At 45.9% G+C, this 9764-nt stretch overlaps 1 protein-coding gene across 1 annotated transcript in view; it reads right to left on the bottom strand.

The window, feature by feature from the left end:
- Positions 1 to 9764, bottom strand: part of LIPC (lipase C, hepatic type) — a 122786-nt gene continuing 113022 nt past the window's right edge. Inside the window, exons 8-10 of the mRNA XM_028507032.2 lie at positions 6599 to 6716; positions 4809 to 5027; positions 1 to 165 (exon numbers count right to left, since the gene is read on the bottom strand). Coding sequence (XP_028362833.1) covers positions 54 to 165; positions 4809 to 5027; positions 6599 to 6716 — 449 coding nt within the window. The 3' untranslated portion in view covers positions 1 to 53. The remainder of the gene's footprint in view (positions 166 to 4808; positions 5028 to 6598; positions 6717 to 9764) is intronic.

Raw genomic sequence — 9764 nt, 5'->3', positions numbered from 1 at the left:
TCCAGATAAGGAATAAGATCATTTATTTTTTTACACTGGATCTTCATTAAAACTCATCTGTTCTTTCTCTTCAGGTTTTTAGAGTTTATATAACATCTCACAAAGGTTTTCTCCTGGGTTGGGTGCAGTTGTAGGTCATTCATGTTTTCCGGGCAGAATACCATTCTGAATAGAAAACATAAAACAAACACACCATTAAGTTTTACATGGAACTTATTGAAGCTTCTCATCCTTTGTCAAATACTCATTTGATATAACACATACGATGTCTTTTATAAGAATTAGGTTCTACGTTTGCAGCCATTTTCATAACTTCAGTGAAAGCAACCAGTGGAAGCCTTCCTGGGGCTCTGCTCCGGAGTGGGGTCAGTTCTGGAAGAACTGGGGTCCTGGGGGCCGCCCTCCTTTGTCCTCCTTCATAGCCGCTCCTCAGAGATTTGAGGGTAACGGGCGTCCCTTTCCAGACTCCGCCCTGGCTCCAGGGCAAACACTGGCGGTCTCTTCCACTGTTGCGCTCAGGCGGGCTTTACTACCAGCCTTCCTTCTGTGTACGAGCTCCGATTTGTTAAAGCCGTTCTTACAGGTCCCTGGGCGGGAGGCCACTGTCACCAGCCTCTGCCTAGCCCAGTCGTGTAAGCCTTGCCCCTTCCTCATAGCAGTGCAGACACTGTCCTGCCGAAGAGGACATCGCACTCGTCTCGGGTCTCTCGTGGAGACCAGCGGCTAGACTGCCTTGACCAGTAGCTTGGCCCACGGGGCTGTATTGTGTCACTGACTTCAACTGCCTCCATTAGAGAAAAATTAGCAATAGTCACAGAGAATTCTAGTTTGTGGTTTCCTTTCTCTGAATTGCATCCGAGGTCAAGTCTTTACTAAATCAGACTTTTTAAATTCATGTCTAAGCCAGACGAATCCTAGAAAAATCATAGAAAAGTGGTTCCCAGGTGCTGGGGGAAGGGGGCCAGGGCAAGGATGGTGAAAGGGTATACGCTTTCAGCTCTAGAATGAATAAGGTCTGATGAACTAATAATGTAAACCATAGTAACTATCACTGGTGACGCTCTATGGTATCAATGAAGTTTGCTAACAGAGTAAATGTAAGTGTTCTCAAAACAACAAAAATGATAAATGGGTGATGAATGTGTTCGTTAACCAGACTGGAGGAATCCTTTCACAATGTATTTGTACATGATTGGGCAAAAGTAGGTTTACGGTGGTAATGCAAATAAATAATACAATAATTAATAACTAATAACACAAGGATGAACTGTTTTGCACACACACAGCTGTAAACCTACTTTTGCCCTGCCCTGTGTATTGAATCACAGTGATGTACGCTGTATCTATTTTACAATTTTATTGTTAAATACACTTCAATGAGGCTGAAATAAAAGTGTTGAGTGATTTATAAGTGCATTCTTGAAAAATTGAAATAGTAAAGAATAAAGCCACATATGAATGAGCCTCTTTTCCACCCCCTTCTCCAGCGTTGCTTGCCTCCCTGCTTCCGTCTTTCCAGGATGTTCACACATCTGTCAATATTCATATGCAAACATAGATATTTTGCAGGTATTTCCCTGAGAATTTTCCTTGTCACCAAATAACATTTGTCATGTCAACCCCCCTGCTGCAGGATGCCCCATTGTGCACACAGAGCACGATGCATTCAGCCATGTCCTGTGGGCACTGAGGCTTCCCCAGTGGTTTACTATTTCCAAAGAGCACCACAGGAAACTTTCTGTGCATGTCTATCCTCTATGAACATCATTCATGTTTTCCAGGATAGACACCTGGAAAACTCTGTGTCATGTTATATTCTTGGCCATATATGTCATGCACACATAAAATTTTGATAATGTAAGCCCACGAGACCAAGGCCTTTGTCTCCTCTGTTCGCTGCTGTGTGTATGGTGCCCACAACAGTGCCTGGCATGAGGTAGGTGCTCACCACGTGCTAGCGGTTGAGTGAAATTCCCCTGCAGAAGCTCCGTAACGCTCACCCCCACCACTAGTGGATGAGAGTGCCCACTTTGCACACCTGCACCAACCTATACCAACTCTGGATGTTCTCTGCCTCTGAATTCCTGACAAGCTAATGGGTGACCAAAGATGATTTCATTGATTTTTGTTTTGAATTACCTGATTACTGTGGAAATTGAACATCTCATTACTTTTAGCCAGTTGCTTTTTATGTCCTCCAGTAGGGCTAATATTGTCTGTCCTTCCCTTCACCCCACGACAAACACTGTTGTCCCTAACTTTGTGCCTTTGGGAGAGAAAACAAACCCCGTGGAGTCACAGAGCAAATGATGTAACCACTGTGTCCCCCCTGATAGTCGGCAGAGATTAAGAGTACGAGGTTAAGAGTTTGCGTCTTGGCTCTGGGACTTTGGTTTGTAGAAGGTAATTAAAAATTGGTAATTGTTATTAGTCTCATGAGATACGTTAATATAATTCCCATTTATTACTGAAGAGTTGAGTCTCATAGAGGTGCAATTATGGTCTGAATTATTCTACTTATTTATTCCACATAGGTGTGAAGTCAGAACTAGAGTTTAGGACTGGCTGCCACAGAGGCCATTAGATCTTGCTTATGTCCTGCTTTGCTTGCTTCCTGTCTCTCTGGGAATGCCTCCTGGCCTCCTGAAGCCTGTGGCAGCACAGCCCCAATAGCACCACCCTGAACTGGTGTGTTTTCTCCAAAATTCCTACGCTGTGCAGTGCTAAACCCTTGCTAGTTGAAGTGTGGTCCACAGACCAGCAGCATCAGCAGCACCAGGGAGCTTGCTGGAAAAGCCCCGCCCCAGACCTACTAAAGCAGAAGGGCATTTTAACTCGATTCGCAGGTGATCTGTGTGTACATTAGGCTGGAGAAGTCCTGGGATGGAGCACATTCTGAATAACATCAATGCCTCTTGCTTTCATTTATGCCAACACCACAACTCAGATTTTTGGGGGTGGTCTCCCCCAGTGGTATCTGGTACTGAAGATACATAGGAGCACTGAGTACTTACCCATTGAAAACACTCTAGGTCCCACAGCCCCTCCCCTCTTTTGTGCATGTACCTCTGACGGCTGTGAAGAAGGGTTTGATGTGTATGCATGTTAATGTCCAGCACTGCAACTCTGCTGGTTTACACTAAAGAAGATCAGATTAATGGGGCCAAGAATAACGGAGGAAGGACCTATTGGAAACAGTGCACAGGCAAAAAATGAGCCATGAATTAGACAAACCCAAGTCAGATCTGGGCTTGGACAATTATTAGCAAAGTCCCCAAGTTGTGTAATTTCTGTGAGCCTTAGGTTCCAAGCTGGCACAGACAATATTACCCATTTCAGAGGGTCACTTGGAAGACTCCATGGGATGTCCACACTGGAGCACTGTGTAATGCCCTGCTGTGCTGTGGGAGCTCAGTAAGTGTTGCTCCTTCCCCTCCCTTCCTTCATTCTTGAGAACCATGTGGGTAAGCACCAGTGGAGAAGGTAGGGTTGTCTTGTATACAGCCTCTGAGGTCAAGTCACATAGAATTGTCATGGTGAACAGCCACTACACTGGAGGAATTATTATCTAGCTGACGACGGCATGCGGGAGGGGTGGTTCTCAGAGGAAGAGCTGATCTGAAGGGCCAAATGGTCATTCAAGAATAGCTAAGCATAGAGGAGGAGAGAAGCAGTTTAATTTTCCGAGTTGATCATGTGGAGAAATCTGTTGGCAGAATACAGACTATGCTCTTTGTGGTTGCCAGGATTTTGTATCCCAGGAAGATACACTCTCAGAGTGCAGTTGTGGAAGGGACTCAGGGGGCATAAATCTGCCCTGGGCCCCCTCTAGGCAGTGAAACCTGGGGCAGGGGTGGGGGTTGTGAGGGAGGCGTGTGGTTCAGGGTGAGAGGCCTGCTGTTTTCCATCTCTGCTGGGGACAAGCCAACGAGAGAAATAAGCTGCCCAACAAAGGATGTGGGAGAGGAGAGACCAGTGTCCTGACCACGGGGGAAGAGACAGGAAAAGGTCTGGGGAGGAGAGACTTCTCTTTTCATGGAGACCTGCAGAACTATAGGCAAGTGTGGTTGCCATGGCAAAATATGCCTGGCATCCCTTTGCTCTGCTGAACAGACTGAAGTAGCAGCTGGAAGATCTTCCTTTCCTTTATCTTCTACCCGCTCCCTAGCCCTTTATTGTCCCAGAGGACCTTGTGGCCAAGGCAGAAATTAAATCACACAGAGCAGCATTTCTTAAAAGTAACCCACTGGTCCACGTCAGAATTTTCTAGGGCTCTTAGTAACAAATGTGTGTCCCTGGTCCCTCTACAGACCATGGTGAATCAGCAACTCCGCAGGTGAGCCCGGGAATTATGCATATCTAATAAGCTTCCCAGCGATTCTTTGGCATGCAAAGATTTGAAAAGTGCCATTACAGAGTGAGATTTTGAGATTGCGATCTGTTAAAAGCATGCCTTTGAGTAAACAACAACAACAACAACAAAAATATCGAATCTGGGTCCTTGTCTCTCAAAGCATGGTCCTTGTATTGGGCTAGGGAGATTCTTCTCAAACTCCAGAGGCAGGAGGTTACTAAACACAGACAGTGGGAAGAGGCAAGGCTGGGACTCAGAAGCCCCGGATGCAGAGCTCCATCCTCCCACTTATGGCTGAGTGAACTTGTGATGGACATTTCACTTCCCTGTGTCTATACTCCAATATTAGGACATAATAATGCCCACTTCATATAAATACAAGCATGGAATTATAAAAGTGCTGGCACATGTAGATGCTTAATAGCTGTTAGGAGGAAGTTGAATTGGCACTCACTTTTCCTGAGTTTCTCCTGCTTTGACGCGGATTGTCTTCAAAACGAGGCCTGAGTAGTGGGGTCTGCTGCCCCATGGGATGATGGTCTGGACCGTGTTCCACACGTTGGCCCATACTGCACTGTTTTCCCACTTGAATTTGATCATGACCAGCTCGCCAATATCCGAATCCAATGTGATAAGAAAGGAGTAGGTTTTATTACTAGTAATTCCTTCGTCCCTTGAAAACACAAAGGAAACCAGGCACAGTCAGTTTCTTTGTAACAGCAAAGTGACGCTTAGACGCAGTCAGGGTGTGTTAGGTTTGCATGTGTGACTTGGGATGGTTGTTTCTGCCGTGCTTCTCAAACCCGAGGAGGGCAGGTTGTTCGTAGAGAGAGCACTAGACACACCAGGATAAAAAGGGGTTTTCTAGATCACTAATATTGGGAAAATCATACTAGTTTCTGGGCTAGGATATGTAAGAGGCTCTGAGAATCCCAGAATAAAAAATCTAGTTGACTTTGTTTAGCTCAGGCTTCCTAGTTTCTATGTCAATAAATGGGAAAACTGTCCCCGATGAGACCGTGGGGCTCGGGCGGTGGCCTCTGCGCAGCCCAGCTTGCTCGGGTTTGATTAACACCACACTCTTCTTCCCCTTAAGGCTTTGTTTCTCCCCATACAAATAGAAACTTCTATTAAAACAACACAGCACGACAGTCATAAAAAACCATATATTAAAAGGATGTACAAATTACAGCGAGATTTAAGTGCATATTCATAGGTATCATTATCAGCTTTACTCACTGATTGCCACGACATTAAAAATACCCCAACACTGAGACCACCTAGATGCCTTTTCCACTCTTTTTAGAACAATCCCCCAGAGAGAGATTGGGACAGTGCATAGGTGATGTTAGGTTTAGGGTGAGACAGGTGGATGGAGAGTTTCTTTGCGTGCCTCATCATAGCTCTTCCCGCAGAACATTCCAGAGGATCACAGGAATGCCCCCGCCCTGCTAGCCTGGGCGCATCCTAAGGGTAAAATCCTCTCTGCCGCTAGGGCAGAGCACCAACAAATACTTTCTGAATGACAGAAGCAGGGTGATTAGCGGGGATCAAAGCCTGGGGGCAATTTTCGGAAGCTGAGGGCTGTCCCTGGAGTGAGCGAAGGACCAGTGTCACTTCCCAAGGAGAGCGTACACTGGGAGGGGAGAGGCTGAGAAAAAGCAGCTGATGGGCCTTTTCTGACCAGCGAGGCTGGGGAGCCTCTGAGGGAGGTGTGAGGCCACTGCTTGTGCTGTGAGCAGGTGTGTAACAGGACGGGGGACAGATGGGAAGGGCTGGCAGTGCAGGCTGATTGGGATGGGAAACTGGTGCCAAGTTGAGTGATACCAGTTTTATTTCTGGGCTACTTGTCAGCACGCACTGGAGAGGCACTCGGGGCCTTCCTGTGGACACCTGCTCTGGCCCTCACCACTCCTCCCTGCTTGGATCTACCTCCTGCACTGTGGGCAGGACTGGGCCACCTCTGGCTTCTCTCTCCACTCAGTCCACAGGGCAGAGGGCCCATCACAGATGCAAGTGGCACCAACATAAAGTAATTGGTGGGACTGTGTGAGGCCAAGAAGGGATGACAAGGTGTTGGGCTTGGGTGGGTGTCTCTTCTGATAGGGTGTTTGGGGCAGTCCTAATGGGCGGAGAAGAGTACGTTGTATCTGGCTTGACCATCGAAAAGTACAGAGTCCATCCAGTCCCGGTGAGAAAATTAAGCCTGTCCTCTCCATGCACAGAGTCGCTCCTCATACTCACAGCGTGATGGGAATTTTCTGCATTTCCTTTTCTGTTCCCAGGAGTGACATGGTAAACGTAGGTTCCACTGGCTTCTCAATTTGGTTGAGGAACTGGACCTTGAACTGATAATGGTACACTGGGAGGGGGGAGGAGAGGAGAGGGAGAGAGGAAGAGAATTTAAGCAGAAAATGTTTAAATTAAAAATCGCATTTTTAAAATTTAAAAGTGCAGAGGCATAAGTCTGGATGGATAGATACCCCAACTTCCCCCTCCCTCCCTGGGCGATGGAATTATGAATGTTTTTTCTTCTCTTTCCTTCTCTGTACTTTCTAAATGTCTACAGAGGACTTTGTGTTTGTAAAATAATACTAACGAGAATCATCCGACAGAAGAAGGTAGGACAGGAGTACAGAATATCTGCCATTGCCAATCTCTGGATGCAGTTCTGTCGGACCGTTCCATGTGTTTTGTAGGGGTCCCCCTTCATAAATCAAAGGATATACGCCTTTTAGGCACCAGACAAAGGCAAGAGGACACACTACCATTTTTCCTTTTGCCTCTGTTGGATGGGGCCAGTGTTGGGGCGAGGCAGAACGCCGGCTGAGACATGCCCTAATGACCACAGCTCCATGCCCGCGGCTGGTCCTGGGAACTCGCTCTAGGGATTCAGTGAGCACATTTTCCCAATGGAAATAAGGTAACTTGAGTTCTAGTACTTGGGCCTGAAAGTTTTCTATTTTACCAAATGTCCACTAGGTCCTCCAACTGGGTTGTTTGAAAGAGGAAAATTTATTTTATTCTTCTTCACCTGAATATAGTCTATATTTCATTAATAAAAACAAATTTTTACCAGTAGACAGGTATTGTTAGGTACTTCACAGTGCTCCATCTCATTAACGTTTCGTAACAACTCTATGAGGTAGGTGGTGTAATTATCATCTTCATTTTATACCCCAGAAAATGGGCTTAGAGAGGTGAAGTGACTAGCTCAAGGTCACATAGCAGCACCTGTGCTCTTAGCGTGGACCTATTGCCAAGGTTCCTAACATGGCCTTGGTTTGACCTTGGCTTGGCCTGCATTGCTACACCGACCAGGTGTGGGGCTGTCTTCACAATTCCGCCACCTCATTCCAAGTTGGCTGAGAGCTCCTCAGACTTCTTTTTCCTGCTGTGTCCACGTTCCCTAAGTGCCTGCAGTGTTTTAGCTGCAAGATTGCAGACAGGTGTAATATGGCATGTCAATGTGATTGAAAGGACCCCCTAGGGCCTATGTTCTCACTGGGCTCTGAGACCATGTCCAGGCTCTTGGAAGACTAGTTAGAGTCTGTCTTGGGCAAAGGATGAGGGATTTATGGTATGCTTGCTGTGTACTTGCCTTTTCTGTTCTAGATTGTGACTAACCCACTTGTGCTGATACCGTGCTTTGCACATAGTAGTTACTTACTAAACATATGTGGGATGAATGACCTGACAGTCTGCTTAGCAGTATTAGGATACGTATTAACATTTAGCAAGATGGAAAATCACCTCTGAGGAGTCAAAGCCTGTGTATCAAGCTTTGTTATATGAGAATCCCCACTGGGAAGCACAGAATATAGAACTAGCCACTTGGTCATCCATTTCGTGCACCCAGCATGTGGAAATTCCTCACCCTCATGAATCATTCTACTAATTCCTACACGGTGCATTTCCACTGGAGGCTGGTAGCTACACACACACCTAGCAGCTGTGGCTGATGGTGCGTTGCCAACACCCCATCTGCAGGGTGTACCTGCATTGCTGGGCTTCTGGGTATTTATACAAACCTACCCTTTGGCATAAACCGATCTTCCCATTTGGGTTTTGTGGTAGATTTACTCCAGTGATCTGTACATAATAGGTGCTTAAATCTTCCAGCTCAGAATAAAGTAGTCTGATAGTTTCAGGACTGTGAGACTGTGGGTAAGAAATAAGGGCTGTGGGTCAAGTACCAAGAAGGGCCCCTAACCCTTTGGGTGGTCGTGGTGAACAGGGACTCTGGCTTACAGTCTCAGAGCCTCTGGAGAGGTCTTACACTATTTAAGGCGTGTCTGGGAAACTGTTACAAGAGAACAGTATTATAAGTTGAACTAAGGCCAAACGAAAAGTCTTTCCAAAGATACAGGCTGCAGGCATCTGTTGAGGCAGGGGGGTATGATGTGGACAGGCTGAGATGAACTGAACTCAGGTAACCTCCTAGGGAGGAGGCAGGACATCTTTCAGAGTACCCGAGGAGCACTGCTAACAATGAATTTTAACCCAGTTTAATATGCATTAACTGGAAGTCTACTGGTGCTCAGCCCAGTGCTAAAAGCTGTCAGGGATAAACAAGTAAAAGTGTAACTGGAAATATGCATGATAATAATGTTTGCTAATATTTATTTTAACTGTGCCAAGTGTTTTTCATCTGTTTTCTCCTTCAATCCTTACATGATGACCTTTGAGAGCAGGGTAACTGAAGCACAGAGGGGTTAAGTGAGTTCTCTGGGACCTCACAGGCCATAAGCAGCACGGCTGGCAGGTTGGCCCAGGCCACCTGCCTCCAGAAATTGAACTACTTTAACATGTTGAAACCTGAGACCAATCGCTTTACATTCCCTAGGGAAAAAGCTGAAGTGTGGAAAGAAGACTTAAATTCAAACATCTCCTAACAGAATTACTTAGTTAAAAATAAATCAGAAACATCCTAAATATTCACAAATGGAGGAATGACAATGGACTATTAATGACAATTGCAATAGCCACCATTTAGCTCTTTATTTACTCTGTCCCAGACACTGAGCTAATGGTTCCACATAAATGGCTACTTCATTTCTCTTTGCAACAACTCCATAAGAGGCTTGCTTCATTCTCCCTCCCGCATCACTTCGCCCACGAAGAAGCTGAAGGTAAGTCCTGGCGAAGACCTGGCAAGCTGCAATTAGACGTGAGTCGGCTGATTCCAAGCTCAGATTCCCAGTCATGTGATTTACTCTTATGAGCTCATTAAAAGATACTTTTGGAACAGTTTCAACACTTATAAAAGAAGTGGGGGGAGCACCCCAAACAACAACCAGGCTATTAAATTGTACGTGTAATATGAGACTGACGATAAAACAGAATGAATAGGAGGAGCATTCACAAAAATGTTGAGTGCTTATCTCTGGAGAGGGTAGACAGGGAATTT

The sequence above is a fragment of the Phyllostomus discolor genome, chromosome 1, assembly GCF_004126475.2.
Source record: "Phyllostomus discolor isolate MPI-MPIP mPhyDis1 chromosome 1, mPhyDis1.pri.v3, whole genome shotgun sequence".
In the NCBI taxonomy this organism is placed as follows: Eukaryota; Metazoa; Chordata; class Mammalia; order Chiroptera; family Phyllostomidae; genus Phyllostomus; species Phyllostomus discolor.
The sequence above is the reverse complement of the archived record's forward strand: the minus strand, read 5'-3'. Positions and strand labels throughout refer to the sequence as shown.